The sequence below is a fragment of the Chrysochloris asiatica genome, unplaced genomic scaffold (assembly GCF_000296735.1).
Source record: "Chrysochloris asiatica unplaced genomic scaffold, ChrAsi1.0 scaffold00311, whole genome shotgun sequence".
NCBI classification, from domain to species: domain Eukaryota; kingdom Metazoa; phylum Chordata; class Mammalia; order Afrosoricida; family Chrysochloridae; genus Chrysochloris; species Chrysochloris asiatica.
In genome coordinates, this window is record NW_006408829.1 from 1666911 (window position 1) to 1684285 (window position 17375).

General features: G+C 38.8%; 1 protein-coding gene across 2 annotated transcripts in view; it reads right to left on the bottom strand.

The window, feature by feature from the left end:
* PRKG2 (protein kinase, cGMP-dependent, type II) overlaps positions 1–17375 on the bottom strand; it is a 188493-nt gene that overhangs the window by 153856 nt on the left and 17262 nt on the right. For both annotated transcript variants that reach the window (XM_006875069.1, XM_006875068.1), the window contains exon 2: positions 11082–11555. In XM_006875069.1, the coding sequence (XP_006875131.1) occupies positions 11082–11542 (461 nt within the window). In that variant the 5' untranslated portion in view covers positions 11543–11555. The remainder of the gene's footprint in view (positions 1–11081; positions 11556–17375) is intronic.

The window sequence follows — 17375 nt, forward strand, 5'->3', positions numbered from 1 at the left end:
TATTGTTGTCAAGTGCTGTTGAATCGGTTCCGACCCATAGCGACCCTGTATAGGTTTCTAAGGAGCAGCTGGTGAGCTTAAACCGCTGACCTTGTGGTTCAAACCAACTTTGTAGTTCAGCGCATTAACCCACAGCACGACACTAGGACCCCATGGGTGGACTTCAACCACTGACATTTAGGTTATTAGTTGAATGCAAGACACATGTGCATCATTTTTCTGGCTGCTGTTTTTGTTAGAAGCCATCAACTCAGTTGAAACTCACAGGGTCCCTATGCACTACAGAATGACACACTGCCTGGTATTGTATCATCCTCACAGTTTTTCCTGGTTTTGCTTTGTGTTGTTGCTTCTAGTATCGGTTCATCTCATTGGGAGTCTTCCTCTTTTTCATTGACCTTCCATTTTACCAAGCATGATGTCCTTCTCCAGGGACTGAGTCCTCCTGATAATATCCAAGGTACACGAGACAAGTATCACCACTGTCACTGCTAAAGAACATTCTGACTATACTTTTCCAAGAAAGAATTGTTTGTTCTTCTGGCAGTCTACGGTACTTTCAATATTCTTTGTCGACACCATAATTCAAACATATTGATTCTTCTAAGACCTTGTGTATTCGTTGTCCAACTTTCAAATGTATATTAGGTGTTTGAAAGTAGCATGGTCAGTCACACTTTAGTCCTCACCTTGCTGGTGTTAAAAAACTTCCAACAAATCTTTCACAGCACATATGTGTCATTTGATTTCTTGACTTCTGTTTCCATAAGCACTGATTGTGGACCCAAGCTAACTGAAGTCTTTGAGAACTCCAGTCTTTCCTCTATTTATCATAATGTGATATATTGGTCTAATTTTGAGGGTTTTCATTTTCTTTACATTGAGGTGCAATCCATACTGAAGGCTGTAGTATTTCTTCTTCATGTTCCCTTTACTTCCAGTAAACAAGATTGTGTCATTGGCGTATTGAAAGATGTTCATGAGTCTTCCTGAAATCCTATGCCACATACATACTTCTTCATATAACCCAGCTTCTCGAATTATTTCTCAGCATACAGCTTGAATAAGTATGGTGAAAAGATGCAAACCTAGTGCATACTGTTCCTGATTTTAAACCATTCAGTTTCTATTCGAACAATTGTCTCTTGATATATGTATAGGTTCCTCATGAACACAATTAAGTGTTCTGGAATACCCATTCTTCATAATGTTATCCTTAGCTTGTTATGATCCACACAGCTGAATGCCTTTTCATATTCAATAAAACACAAGTAAACACCTTTCCAGTATTTTCTATTTCAGCCAAGATTCATTTGACATTAGCAGTGATATCCCTAGCTCCACATCCTCTTCTGAATTTGGCTTGAATTTCTGGCAACTCACTATTTAAATGTACTGAATTATCAACAACAAAATTTTATTTGCAGTTGATATTAATAATATTGGTCAACAATTTCCACATTCTATTGGGTCACCTTTCTTTGGAATGGGCAAAAATATGGATCTCTTCCAATCAGTTGGCAGTTAGTTGTCTTCCAAATTTTTGGCCTAGAGGAGTGAGTTCCTCTAGCATCGCATCAGTTGGCTGAAACATTTTAATTTGTATTTTGTCAATTCTTGGCTACTTTTTTTTTTTTTTTTTTTGCCAATGCCTTCAGAGCAACTTGGACTCTTTCTTTCTATACTATCAGTTATTGATCATATGCTACCTTAAGAAATGTCTGAGCATCAGCCTATTCTTTTTGGGACAGTGACTTTGTACTACTTCCATCTTCCTTTGATGTTTCCTGTGTCATTCAATATTTTGCCTGTAGAATCATTCAATATTGTTTCTCAAGACTTGGATTTTTTTCTTCAGTTCTTTCAGCTTGGTTTTGTAACTCCAGGTCTTTGCACATTTCATTATAATACTTGACTTTATCATCTTGAACTGCCCTTTTACATTTTCCATTCAGCTCTTTTCCTTTACCACTTCCTCCAGATGCTTTAGCTTCTCTATGTTCAAGGTGCTAGAGCACTCAGAATTTCTGCCTAAAGCTTATGGAACCTCACCTCCGTGTCAAGGGGGTAGTGATCATTCAGTGGCAGAATTCTCACCTTCTATGTTCCCCATGAAGTCCTAGTGTGGCACTTTAGGATAAGTATTGGAATGCAAGTTTGGTTTGAAGTACAAAGTCAGTGGTTCAAACTCAAGAGTCATTCCTTGGAAGCCCTAAGCAGAGTCACTATGAGTCAGAACCAACTCATGGGGTTGCCATGAGTTAAAGCAAACTCCACAGAAATGAACAACAGACATCAAGACAGTCACCTCTTAATTCTAATCAGGATTTAAACTTCTACATGCACCTTATTTATTTCTCTCTCGCGCTCTGGCTCTCTCTCTCTCTCTCTTTTGTGATGCTAATTATACCATACACCCACCCTATCCCATCCCGCCCAAAAATCCAAGTCTGAGTGGCTGGACAACCCCTAGGGGCATTATTCCCATTATAGGCTCATCAGTCTATAACTGTTGTGGGAGAGAGCACACATTGTGGAAGAGGACACTCTTTTGACATCTGACCCAAACCCACTACTGTTGAGTTAATTCCCAATGAGTAGAGCATCTCCCTAGGGTTTCTACAGCTCTAAATCTTTACAGAAGCACATTGCCTCATCTCTCTGTCAAGGATCAGCTGGTAGGTTTAAACAGCTGACCTTTTGGTTAGCATCCAAACTTAACCCACTACATTACCATGGCTCCTTCATTTGATGTCAGACAGACTAAATGGGAAACCTGCTGAACAAAGTATTGATACTATGACCTTGAGCAAGTTGTTGAATGACTCAGAATTTCAATTTCACCTTCAATCAACTGGAAAATACTCACCTCATGAGACAAGTCTAAAGCTTTCATGAGAAAATGCATGGAAACAGCACACATATAGTTGTTGCTGTTAGGTGTCGTCAAGTCGATTCTGACTCATAGTGACCCTATGCACAACAGAACTAAATACTGCATGATCCTATGCCAACCTCACAATTGTTGCTACACTTGAGCCCATTGCTGCTACAACTGTGGCAATCAAGCTCATTGAGGGTCTTCCTCTTTTTCGCTGACCCCCCACTTCACCGAGCATGATAATATTGTGGTGTTCTTTATTTATAATGTTTCAATATTCAATATTCTGGTGCTATTTGAAAGTGTCCCACTGCTATTCATAAGGTTTTCAATAACTAAATATTCAGAAGTAGCCATCTCTCCTTCTCCCTAGTCTGTCTCAGTCTGGAAGTTCAGCTGAAACCTGTCTACTGTGGGTGACCCTGTGGGTATTTAAAATGCTGGTGCCATAGCTTCCAGCTTCACAACAACACACAAGCCACCACAGTATGACAAACTGATAAACAAGTTGCAGAGACAAACAGTAGTTACCTATTAACTGCTAGTTATCTTAATAACTGTTAATTAGCAAGTTTTAATCTAGATGTCCATATGCATATTGCTGTTACACAACATAACCTTCTGATTCCAAACATTCTGACAACTTACACCAGCTATATCACCCGATTCTGACTATTAGATCACCATACAATTGGACTTTTCTCTTTTTTCCTTGCCTTATATAGGGAGCTCTAGTCCTGGTGTGGCACTGTGCGTTCATACGCCAGACTGCAAAACCGTTTGAACTGCAAGGTCCACAGTTCAAGCTCACCAGCTGTTTCTTGGAAACATGGTTGCTATGGGTTGGAACCGAGTCGATGGCATGTAACAACAACAACAAGTAGCATGGTAGCTCCATATGATAAGCACTAGACTGAGAACCCCAAGGTCAGAGGTTCGAGCCCTCCAGTCACTCCGCAGGAAACAGTTGAGACTTGAAGATGAGACTCCCTAGCTTCAAAGACCTTTAAATGTTCAGAATATAAATTTAATCTATCCAGGGATGCTTTGAGTTGGAACTAACTCTACGACATTTAACAACAATTTAGGGAGTTTCAGATTTGTTTTTCTGAAGACTCAGGTTAAAGCAACAGCGTTTCTACATATAAATACAAACTTCTTAGCTGCCCAACTGATAAATAGTAGAGTTTTAAAATACACTCGTCAAAATCTTTAGCAATCTATATATGTAAAATCCTGCTATAGAAGCGCTAGTATGGGTGGGCTTCAAAAAGTTCGTGGGAAAATTTCATTATCTTTTCATTCTATTTTTCCATGAACTTTTTAAATCCCTCCCTCATACACCAAAACGTACATCATTCTTGATGGAAGAAGAAAACACAACGTTCCCCAACCCTTCCAGCAATATTACCCTCTAATGTACACTAAAAATTGATTAGCACTTTCTTTAAGGGCACATTTCAAGAGAAATTATAATATCAAAAGAGTTGTCTCTAACCACAGTATTTTTTTTTAAAGATCTATTTCTGATTAATCTATTCAATTTTTTACAAGGCTTCCCAACTAAAATGCCTAGAAAAACAAAACCAAATCCATTGCTATGGAGACAATCCAACTCATGGCAAGTCCATGTGTTCAGGAGTAGAACTACCACACAGCGTTTTTTAGTCTGTAAGCTTTACAGAGAAGACTGCCAGACCTTTCTTCCACAGTGCTGCTAAGTGAGTTTGAACTACCAACCTTTAGGTAAGTTGTTGCGTGGTGCCACTCAGTTGGTTCTGACTCATAGTGACCCTATGCACAACAAAAGAAGTTCTGCCCGGTTCTCACAGTTGCTTTCTTTTATCCCATTATTGATGTCACTATGTCAATCCATCCCAACAGAAGTTGTACACAAAACATTTGTGCCACCCAGGAACTTAAAATGCCATGAGTTATCCTATAATTTTCCTCTTGGAAAAGTGGTATATGGTATTAGTGAGAAAAGACTCTAGATTGTAGATTTTCTGGGTTTGAACCCTGGTTCCAATATTAGAAGCTGTGCAACCTTAGGCAACTTACTTAATTCTATGTGCCTCAGTTTCTTCATGTGTATAGTGAGGATGATGATATTTATCTTATCTATTAAATGATTCAATATTTGTGAAGCATTCACAGCAATTCATATATCTTTGTTGTTTTCAGGTGCTGACTCATAGCAACTATATGTACAACAGGCAAAAACACTGCCAGGTCCTGCATCATCCTCACAATTGTTGTGTTTCAGCCCATCCTTGCAATCACTAAAACAACCCATCTCTTTAAGGGCCATCCTGTTTTTCACTGTGTGGCGCTGTGGGTTAATGCGCTAGACTGCAAAGTCAGTTTGAAGTGCAAGGTTAGTGTTTCAAGCTCACCAGTTGCTCCTTGGAAACCCTCTAGAGGGTCGCTATGGGTCGGATCTGACTCGAAAGCATTTAACAACAACAACAACAACATCTAATATTCTTTGCTGTCAGTTCTGGTTCATAGCTATCCTGTATAGGTTTCTCAGGAGCAGCTGGTGGGTTTGAACTGCCAACCTTGTGGTTCGTCATCCAGTGCTGATCCTACAGTTGTAATTTATTCTATAGAAAAAATCGTGTTCCATAAAGAAAGTACACTTTTACAATGCACTGCTAAATTAATCTCCATCATATTCAAATGCTTAGTACTGTTTTAGAAAGGAAGCACAAACATACTCTTCCTCACTCCTTTTCCACGTCTTACTTAAATGCATGACTCACTAGCATTTTCCACTTTTACCTATTCTGTTCCTAGGGTGGGAGTGACAAATGAAACTAATTGGCCTTTCTAAAAATCTGGAGTCAACATCTGAAGTCAGACGGCAAGTCTTTGTTTAATCCTTCCTTTTCACCAAAAGACAATAGTTTCAAATGATAGCTTAAGCTTTCTTAGCAAGAGGCAGTCAGACCCACAACTTGCCAGATGCCTCTGATTAATTTGCCTGTGTTCCACCAGACATTCAACATGAGCCTGTGATTCTGCTTGGCTAGTGCTAATGTTGGCTAAACAATGTCTACATAAAGAGAAAATTTAATTTCTATAAGAAATCTGACCTCTGGATACACGGTTTTCTTGTTGCTCAAGGCAGATAAGACTTGGATAGAAATCCTTTCTGAACTTCCCTCCTTCACCACTGAAATTCAATTCTCAACCTTGAGAAGAGCTATATTCATGTAATAGCCTATATTGCTCCTGCATATACATTCCTGGTGTGGCGCTGTAAGATCAGCTCTGGACTGTGAACCGCAAGGTCAGCAGTTCAAACCCATCAGCTTCTCCTTGGAAATCCTATACAGGGTCACTATAACTCAGAACTGACTTGGTGGTTCGAATTCACCAGACACTCCTCAGAAATCCTATACAGGGTCGCTGTAAGTTGGAACTGACAGGATGGCACTTAACAATGACAACAAATACATGACATAGTCTGCTATGTAAAGAGATGGAGGAAACTCATTCTCCATGTCCTTTTCACACAGAGCTGCTCTTGGAGGAGTCAGACTTCAGTAAGCCTTGATACAAGGGGCAGACTCTGTTCAACTACATTCGGAAGAAGCCATTCCACCAGGAAGCATCACTGCTGTCATTACCAATCAGTGGAGCATATCATAATAAGACAGATAAGTCTCTCAAACCTTCTACCTTGAGGCCTTTTAGCTTTATGGTAATTCTGAGAATACTATAGCAACACTGTAAAGAATTTAAAAAAAAACTAGTTTCCAAGCTGAGAGTCTGGAAATGTAATCTTAGCTCTACCATCTACCATGGCATGTTCAGCAACTCCCTCTGCAAGCTCCTCACTTCTCCAATAAGGGAGGGAGCATGAAATAATTCCTATAGCTTTAAAGTCTTCTGATGTTCACCATATTACATTTAGATTTGAGATCAGGGTATTTCATATACTGTAATACTCAAACTCCTCATGTGATATAAGATACTTCAGAAAGGTTAAGTAACTATAATAGAAAAAGACTGTGTGCTCATGAAGTTTTATGCTTTTGAAGATCTAAAATGGTCAGTGGGCACAAAGCTATTTCACTACAAAGGGCTGTAAAATACTACTACAGGGTTGGTGCAGCTAGCAAGAGACTCCACATCGTGCCCAACACATCTGCATTTTCTATCGCTTTGTGCTAAAAACAAACACAGGCCTTACACTGTCTATAAAGTTAGATCATAATTCCTATCTAATACAATTGTGAGTACAGTCAAAGTCACATACTCGAGACCCGCACTATGCAATATAACAACCATCCAATACATGTGGCTACTTAATTTTTAAGTAGTTAAAATTAATCAAAATTTAAAAATTCAGTTCCTACAGGGAAAAAAAAAATGGAAATGGATAATGGTTATGGCTGAACAAACTGATAAAACATAACTAATGCTAATGAATTGTGAATGTGAAAAACATTAGAAAGGCAAACAATTTGCTACCTATATATTTACTAAAATACATATATAAAGCAGTTCCCTAGCTACATTAGTCAAATTTTAGGTGCTCACAAACCACACTTGGCTAATGACTACCATAATGGACTGTGTGGATTATAAACAATTTTCATCACAGCAATAAATTCAGTGGCCAACACTGAGTTATTTTACATACAACCTGATCTTAAAAACACACAATACTGAATTTTGTAAGAGACAAATTTCAAGAGATCCCCAATGCCACCAGAGTATAAAAGGCCCTCCATATAAAGCAGTTTAACCACTACCGCAGACTCCAAAAAGCTCACTGGTGGTTCCAAGACAACAAAGCTACCATGAATGGGAGGGGGAAGGGGATGGCAGGTGATGAGACTCACTGTCCAGTTACCAGTCACTTGAGCACACAAGAGCCTCAGCAAAATCACAGACTGCTATGTCATGGCTTTTAGACTTGCTCATGAATTATTGAAATAGAATCTTTAAATTCCAAATATATCATTCCACCAAATTTTATTCTTCAGTTTCTGTCAGTACTTCATAGCTCCCTAATATCACTGATTGTAGGAGGGCTGGGAGTCTGCCTTCAGTTCGCTCACTGTGAAGGACTCATTAAAGGCTTTTTTTTTTTTTTTTGCCAAAAAGGACTGAGAAGCCATTCAAAGTCTTTCTGATCCAATGTGGAAAGTAAACTTTATCCAAAATGTACTGGAAAAATGCTTTAAAAAAAAAAAGTTACCATCAAGTTAATTCTGTGTTCATGACTGAAGGTGACCAAAAGTGTGTCAGAGGAGAACTATGCTCCTACTGGGTTTTCAATGGCTGATTTTTGAGGGAGTTGGATTGCCAGGCCTTTCTTCCAAGGCATCTCTGGTTGGACTCAAACCTCTAGTCTTTCGTTAAGCTGTCAATCACACTAACAGTTTGTCCTACCCAGGGACTCCTAACACATAATGTTAGGAACAAATTTAGTTGCAGGCAGCAACTCCTACAAAAGGTTAACAAAGAATCATCTGTACGTAAGACTAAGCAAAGGAGCCATATTGACAAATTTATTAAATTCCTTACTATCAATTAGGGATTACTTAATAATGTAGGCAAACCAACAGATACTATATATCATCCTTTTGTCAGTGAAACACACTTGCACAATGATTAATGTTCTAACTTTTTAAAATTGTTTCATACAAAATTTTGCTAGGTTTATACAAGATACATAAAAATATCCAAAGATTGCATGTGACTTTTCTCCAAAAATAAAGCTATTTGGCAGTGATGAATGATTTATAATAATTAGTATCTTTGAACCAACTGGAAAATTGCAAATCTCTGAATTGATGATATCAGCTATTTGTGTTCAGTTAGTTATCCCAGACTTCAAGAGAAATGTATGTTGTGATTTTGCCAGAGAAAATAAACCACAGACAAGTCAATAAAGAAAAGAATGATTTTCATATTATATTTAAGTTTTCTATTTGGAACTGCAAGGAGCTCTGATAGCGTAGTAGTTACGAATCGGGCTGCTAACCTCAAGGTCAGCAGTTCAAAACTACCAGCTATTCCGTGGGAGAAAGATGAGGCTTTCTGCTCCTGTAAAGATTTACAGCCTTGGAAACCCTGTACAGGGTTACTATGAGTCGGAATCGACTCCACAGTACTTAACAACAACAATTTAGAACTGCAAGGCTCTTGGAAAATCATATGAAGGCCACTGGTCTCTTTATAACTATAAAGATTCAGGCATCAATTAGCCCATTTTTTCACAATGCCTTGGAAAGACATGCATCCTTTTGACTTCTCTTTACAATGAAGGAAATCACCGCTAATCTTATTCGGGAACATAATGCCCCTCTTATCCTGTGTGCTGGCATTCTGGTATGGTGCTGCAGAATAAAATACTGGACTGCAAAGTCAGTTTGAACCACAAGGTTGGGAGTTCAAACTCACCAGCTGCTCCTTGGAAACCCTATACATGGTCTCTATGAGTCAGAGCTGATTCAATGGCACTTAACAACAACACACATATATACAATATATAAAAAAAGAACAGATGATGTTCGGAGTCCTGGTATGGCACTGTAAGATAAGTACTGAACTGCAAGGTTGTTTAAACCACAAGTTCAGCGGTTCAAACTCACCAGCCATTCCACAGAAACCCTAAACAGGGTCACTATGAGTTGGAACTGACTCGATGACACTTAACAACAAGAACAACAGATGATATTCAGTTTTTGTAAAACAATTATAAGTTTGTAATATTTATGATTTCTGAATTAAAACCATTAAAATTCATTATTAATTTTTCAATGGAAACAAATCAGGTTTTTCTAAACCAACTAACAATAAAACATTTGCCTCAGTCTTCTGAAGTCTAGTATTAATCTGATTTCCTTCCAGCATGGATCAATAAATAGGTATTTATTGATCATCTACTCTTTGCTAAGCACTGTCAACAAACTGAAGAATTAAATTTCTTTAGTCATTTTGTTGTCAAAACATATCACATATTTGTTTAACCAGATGTTTTACCTTTATTTTTATTATCTGTATCTTTAATAAACTAATACTTGTTTTAAAAATCACAGATCTTGCACCTTGTAATAGAGATCCAGGGTCAGTCAAGACATTACCAAAGTAAAAGATTGTATGTCAATCAATAAATAGTTACTAATTTAAAAATAATGCATAAAGGGAAACCTAAATCCTGATTTTCAGATGGTTCCCTGATCAGAAAATTCAAACTTTTGTCCCCCATTAAATGCACAGACACACACAAGTATGCTATGGTTAAGTATTTACATTTTCTTCTAAAAACTTGTATTTTGAAACTTTTAACTAGTTTTGAATATCCTTTCTGCCTGAAATGTGCTTACACCTTAGTCAATGCTGTTTTCCCTCTTTCGGGTCTCAACTTAAAGGTCATCTCCTTTGACAAAACTTCATGACAATCCATTCTGGGGTGCTTCCTTACCTTTCTTTCCACCTAATTTTAGGCACCACTATACTGTTGGTTTCTTTCGCATAATTTCCCCAATTATAATTGTTGCTGTTGTTAAGTACCGCTAAGTCTTTTCCGATTCATGGGGACACTGTATAGGGTTTCCAAGGAGCAGCTAGTGAGTTTGAACCACCCACCTTGTGATTCAAACTGACCTTGCATTATTTATTTTTTTTGTATAATGTCTATCTCCCCCATGAGAAAAGTTGGATGTCTGTTTACTCACTAATGTATACTGGCAAAGGGCAGGTGCTCAACATGCATTATGTAATAAATCAATGAATGATTCCATCCCTTTTTGAGGCTCCAACTAAATCCTTATTCATGACACAGACTAACTTCTAAGAAGTTTTCTTTTTTATTTATAAATATTAATGATTCATTGTGATTTCATACATTATTATCTCTACTCAGATAAGAGACAGGAACGGCAGACTTCCTAAAACTACCTTTTCACAATCACAGGATTTTCAAGATGATGGAAATTTCAGCTTCTTGATTATAAATATTACACAAAACAAATATAAGTTCTAGTTTGCAGAGAAGTTCTGCTCACAGAGAGATCCTTTTCTTTGCCCGCAAGGCAAAACCATTTAAAAGGCTCCTCTGTTCTAAAATTTGGACAGGTAAATAAGCTCTTTATCAATAAAAAAGCTTAATGAAGATCACTCTTGTATGTCATGAAATTGAGGTAATGTGAATCAAAGGGATGTGCGAACGTCTTACCTGGAATCCTTTCTGACTCTTGCTTTTTCAAAGGAAAATTCAGGGGGCTTGTTGAGGTCATAGGTTCGGGTTGTTGGCTCGGCAGACACGCCAGCCTTTGCTCCCCTTCGGCTGTGAAGAGAGACCAACCCTGAGGTCTTCCGGTGGACCTCAAGAGGCACTTTCTCTGGAGAAGCCTGAGGCAGGCTTCCACCCTGCAAATGCACCACATCCTGAAGCTTGTTCAGCTGGATGCACTTGTTCTGGAGTTCCTCTGTGAGCTCAGCAATGGCCACAGTCTGCTTCGACAGCTGTTCCCGCAGCTCCTTCAGATGGTACTCTCGCTCCTGGATCTCAGCCTCCTTCCTCCTCAGTTCTCTCTCCAGTTCTGTCACCTTGCTCCTCAGGGTATCGACAGTGACGTTCCCAGAGTGGCCATCTGGATGCTTGGAATGCTTGGGTTTTACTGAACCATTTCCCATTTTGCTCAGGGACCTGAGGAGGCAGAGAATTGGGAATTAACTATTGGAGTTTTATTATTCAACTGCTCTCCCCACCCAACTCATCCCAAGTGTTCCATAAAGAAGAACACAATAGTCATCACTGGTTTGATATGCAATAAATTGTCCTTGCCTCCAGAAGAAAAGCTGTGGATTGATTTTCTTCAGCCCTCCATGAAGAAGACCTGGCCTTTGGCCTCATGCTCCCCTGTCTTGTTTACTGGCCCAAGTATTATGCCTAAGCATTTGCATGAATGGCCTGGTTTACCTGCTGTGCTCTCTGGTCCTTCTCTTTGGATAGCTGTCAAAGCATCATAACAAAACTGAGATTTAGATGTCAGGATGGCAAAGATAAAACGCAAATGAGCAGCTACAGCAGCAGAGCTTGGAAATGTCACAACTCTCAGAGCTCCCTGTGAGGCCGCAAGAGACCTTTCCCGGGTTAGAAAAGAACACATCTGCATTCCTTAGGAGGAGGCAGAGTTGCTGTTGCATTATTTGCAGTTTTCTCCTGCATGTGCCACTGAGTTAGGTCCAACTCATAGCGACCCTGTATAGGAGCAGCTGGTGGGTTTGAACTGCTGATCTTGTGGTTAGCAGTCTATAGTTTATCTTACAACATAACACCAGGACTCATGTGTATGCACCTAGAAAATTTTATATGTCTGACAAAACACACTGTTTAAAAACCTCCAGATTGCAGTCACTGGAATTCTTATACATCCTTTACTTTATATCCTTTATATCTTAAGACTGGAGTAGTCCAAAAAATGGCAACCTGTGTACAAGCCTTTATTATTTTCCTATCAATATCTTCAGTGTAGATCCAATAGAACTCACTTCAGGAGGTAAAATGCAGATTATAAGGCATGATTTTTGTTTACTCAGAAACTTTATTAAGTTCAATGACAATGTGTTTATTTTAAGATTTATCAGAATAAAACAATTGGAATTGTTTTCTCTGACACCATCACTTAAATGTGATTTCTCTGATACCATCATTTAAATGGTATTTTCAATAACCTCATATGGATGTGAAAGCTGGACAGTGAATAAGGAAGATCGTAGAAGAATTGATGCCTTTGAGTTGTGGTGTTGGAAGAGAATACTAAAAGTGCCATGGACTGCCAAAAGAACCAATAGATCTGTTTTGGAAGAAGTGCAGCCAGAGTGCTCGTTGGAGGCCAGGATGGCTAAGCTTCGTCTCTCATACTTTGGACATATTGTCCGGAGGAAACAGTCGCTGGAAAAGGATGTCATGCTGGGTAAGATGGAGGATCAGAGAAAAAAAGGAAGACCCCCAACGAGATGGATCAGCCAGGTGGCATCATTGATGGCGTCAAGTGTGGCAGCGGCAGTGAGGTTGGCCCAGGATCGGACATTGTTTTGTTCTGCTGTGCATGGGGTTGCTGTGAGTCGGTTCCGACTTGATGGCACCTGACAACAACAACAACATCACTTAAATGCAGACTAAATTAGGTATTAGGTATTTAGATTTACTGAGTCAATGTAAAAAAAGTAGAAAATAGATCATCCGTATTTGGGTTTTACTTAATATTTAATGCTGAAGATTAAAACATGGTTGCAATATTATACAGACTTAAGAAAATTATAAAGACAGAACTCAAATGGACGAAGTTTGGGTAAAGCTTATTTGAGCTACTGAACATTTAACTTTTTTAGTAACTTTACTACTTTTGAATGTGTAGTTTTGATAGCCATACCCTACCATTTATAGATATTGTAAGATCTATAAACATTTCATTATCTCAAACCAGGAGAGTTTGATAAAGCTTTAGAAATTATATACTACAAACACCTTACCCCTCTCCACCTTCAAATTTCAAACACAAAGAGAAATGAAATGCTTACACTGATTTCACTAGCCTTACAGGAATAATTGAGACCACTACAGTGACAGAGACAAGTCTGGAAAGATGTTATACAGTGCAACCAAATAATGCAGGTGGTCTTAAAGGGATGGTACAAATAGAAAATGCATCTGTTTACAAGAGTAATCTTGCAACACTCAGATATTCTTTATAATTAAGTCATTAATAAGCATTAGTTTTCAGAAAATCATCTTAATATGTTTCATACATGTGGCAGGTTTGACTTCTAAATTTCTGCTGACTTGGGAGCATTTATTATTCGTACATATTAAGAACATATAAGAATGTTGAAGAGACTAAAACTCAAAGAGTTGGGTCTACACATCCTGCAATTCAGGAGATGTTACATAGGGTGGCCCTAAGAATATATTTGGACGAGATTCTGAATTAGAGACATGAGAAGAGTACCCCTTCGGGGATCTTAATAAGTGGCTAAGCTTAGAATCATTTTTTGGTTTATGTGAAGTTTTTAAAACCTTCTGTGCCGTTGCAATCATTTTAGAAAACTGAAGCACAATTAGATGGTAGATGTTAAGTTTCCCCCAAACACCAACTATTCATTAGTATTACTGAAGTAAGTTTTCAAAGCTATATAAATCTTGGAAGCTCTCTAGGATCCCAAAGGGGCAAAATTAGAACAACTAATGCATCTTTCAACTAATTAATTTAAGATATGAAAGTAACTTACTAAATGGCTTTATACTAGTCTGATTTCTTAGCTAGTTATTTCACTCATTCACACTTTGCTGTCCCTGAGGCCAAGGCTACAAGGTAGAAATCTCTGGTTTCATAAAACTTAATTCACATATACGAAGAGTCCTGGTGTGGAGCTATGGGTTAATGTGATTGTCTGCAAGATCGGTTTGAACTGCAAGGCCAAGCGGTTCAAAGCTCACTAGCCACTCCTTGGAAACCCTATACAGGGTCATTATGAGTCAGAACCGATTCAACAGCACTTAACAACAACAATAGTCTCTCAGATATGTCACAAATCTGTATTGCTGTCCACAATAATTGAATCACGAGATGTTGTTTTATCAATCTATCAATCACAGTTTATTTTTAAATGTTCTTATATTCAAAGGCAGCACATAATGTAATAAATAAGCATGGAGGTAAAGACCAGGATTTACCTATAAGCAATGAACTCTGGAAAGTTAACATTAGAAACAATCTCTGCCCTTTTCCAGAAGTGGAAACTTCTATAAATTTCTTACAAGTTCTGATACTTAATTAAAATAGATATAATTGTATCTATTTCATTGGCAAGATGTCCATGCTGCACTGGAAATGCTGGCAAAAAAAGAAGGCTCCAGAAACTGATGAGATATAAACTGATAATGTACAAGAAATTGATGCAGCACCAGAGGTGCTCATTCATCTATTCCAGGAAAATTGGAAGACAGCTACTTGAACAACTGATTGGGATAGATCCATATGTGTACCCATTCCAAAGAGAGGTGACCCATTCCAATGGAAAGCAGAAATCATTGAACAATATTACATATCACACACAGGTAAATTTTTGCTGAAGACAATTCAAAAACAGGTGCAACAATGCATCCACAGGCAATTGCCAGAAATTCAAGCAGAGTTCAGATGAAGACATAGAACTAGGGATATCATTGCTGACATCAGATGGATCTTGGCTGAAATCAAAGAACGTCAGAAAGATGTTTACCTTTATCACTGACTACACAAATATTTTCAACTGTGTGGATCATGACAAGCTATAGATACCATTGCATAGAATGGGTATTCCTGAAAACTTAATTGTGCTCATGACGAATCTATACAGACCAAGAAGTCATCATTTGAACAGAACAAGGGGCTACTGAATGGTTTAAAACCAGGAAGTGTGTGCACCAATGTTGTATCCATTCACCACAATTATTCAATCTGTATAATTGAGTGAGTAATCTGAGAAGCTGGAATATATGAAAAGGACCATGGCATCAGTATTGAAGGAAGACTGATTAACAAACTGCAAAATGCAGATGATGAAACTGTACTTTCTGGAAGTAAAGAGGGCTTAAAATATTTACTAATGAAGATCAAAGACTACAGTCTTCAGTATACATTGCACTTCAATATAAAGAAAACAAAAATCTTCACAACTGAGCCAATAAATAGCATCATCATAAATGGAGAAATGATTGAAGTTGTCAATGACTTCATTTTGCTTGTGTCCACAATCAACACTCATGGAAGCAGCAATCAAGAAATCAAACAACCTATTGTTGTTGCTGCTGCTAAGTGCTGTGGAGTTGTTTCCGACCCATAGCGACACTGAACTAGGCAAATCTGCTGTACAAGACCTCTTAAAGTGTTCCAAAGAAAAGTAGATAAACTCGAGGGCTAAGATGCAATGGACCCAAGTCATGTCGTGTGCATTTGAAAGTTGGACAATGAATAAGTAAGGCTGAGAAAAGCTGATATTTTTGCATCATGGTGTAGGAAAAGAATTTTTAAATTGCCATGGACTGCCAGAAAAACAAACAAATATGTCTTGGAAGAAATACAGCCAGAATGCTCTTTAGAAGCCAGGATGGTGAGACATCGTTTCTCATACTTTGGACATGTTATCAGTAGGGACCAGTCCCGGAGAAGGACATCATGCTTTGTAAAATATAGAGTCAGTACAAAAAAGGAAGACCCCCCCCCCCCAATAAGTTGGACTGACATAGTGGCAGCTGAAATGTACTCAAATGTAACAACAATTGCGAGAATGGTGCAAGACCAGTTTTGTTGTGCACATGATCACTGTTAGTGGAAATGAAGCAATGGCACCTAAGAATAACATAGGGTTATCATGAGGATTATGTTAAAGAACAGATGAGGCATTAAGGTTTCAGTGCTAATATGTTTGCCTTCCATGAGAGAGACCTGAGTTTGACCTAGGCCAATTCACCTCAGGTACAGTCACCACACATGTGGCAGTGAAGGCTTGTGTGTTGCTATGATGCCGAATAGATTTCAGAGGAGTTTTCAGGTTAAAACAGATTAGGGGGAATGTCCTGGTGACCTTCTTCTAAAACTCAGTCTTAAGCATAGCAGTGGTCTGATAGTCAAACCACTGGCACAAGACTGGGCAGGATTTCAATCTGTTGTGTATGGGACTGTTGTGGGTCGGGGCCTCACTGAACAGTAAATAGCTAGCAACAGCAATGTTTCTAATTGTTGTTTGATGAGCATTAAATACATGTTGATGTTGTGTGCCATGGAGTCAACTGCAACTCACAGAAATCCTAGAGGATAGAGTATACCTACCCCATGGGGCTTCGTTCCTGTAATCTTTCTTAGTGGGAGCTGATCACTAGGCCTTTAGAACAGCTGGCCTTTGGTTAGCAGCTGAATGCTTAACCATTTGACACCAGGGCTCCTCACCAAATAACTGTGACTGGTGTGAGGAAATGCCCAGAATGAATCATTATGAGTAGGACTAATGTCTGGTAAACTGGATATCTTCCAGACAAGATGGCTTCAGAAATGCAAACTTCTGCCCTGCCTTGGGGGGGGGGGGGAGGCGGGGGGAGATCTTACTGTGCCTCAACTGCATGTTCCATTAAAAAAAGGGCTATCCTGAAACAAGCAGTCTGGGAATTTTTCATATAAAGGAAGCCCCACAAAAGACTAATCTCAGGAATGATACTGAGCAAGCTCCAGGACTGCAGGGACTCCTTAGGATTTGTAATTCCCTCAGGTAGTCCCTACTCTATCAGCACATAGTTCAGAAAATCCTGAAACCAAAAGGGCCTGCCTAAAGGAGCTCTGGTAGTGTAGTGGTTATGAATTGGGCTGCGAATCTCAAGGTCAGCAGTTCAAAACTACCAGCTGTTCTGTGGGAGAACGATGAGGCTTACTGCTCCTGTAAAAGACTTACAGCCTCAGAATCCCTGTACAGGGTCGTTGTGAGTTGGAAC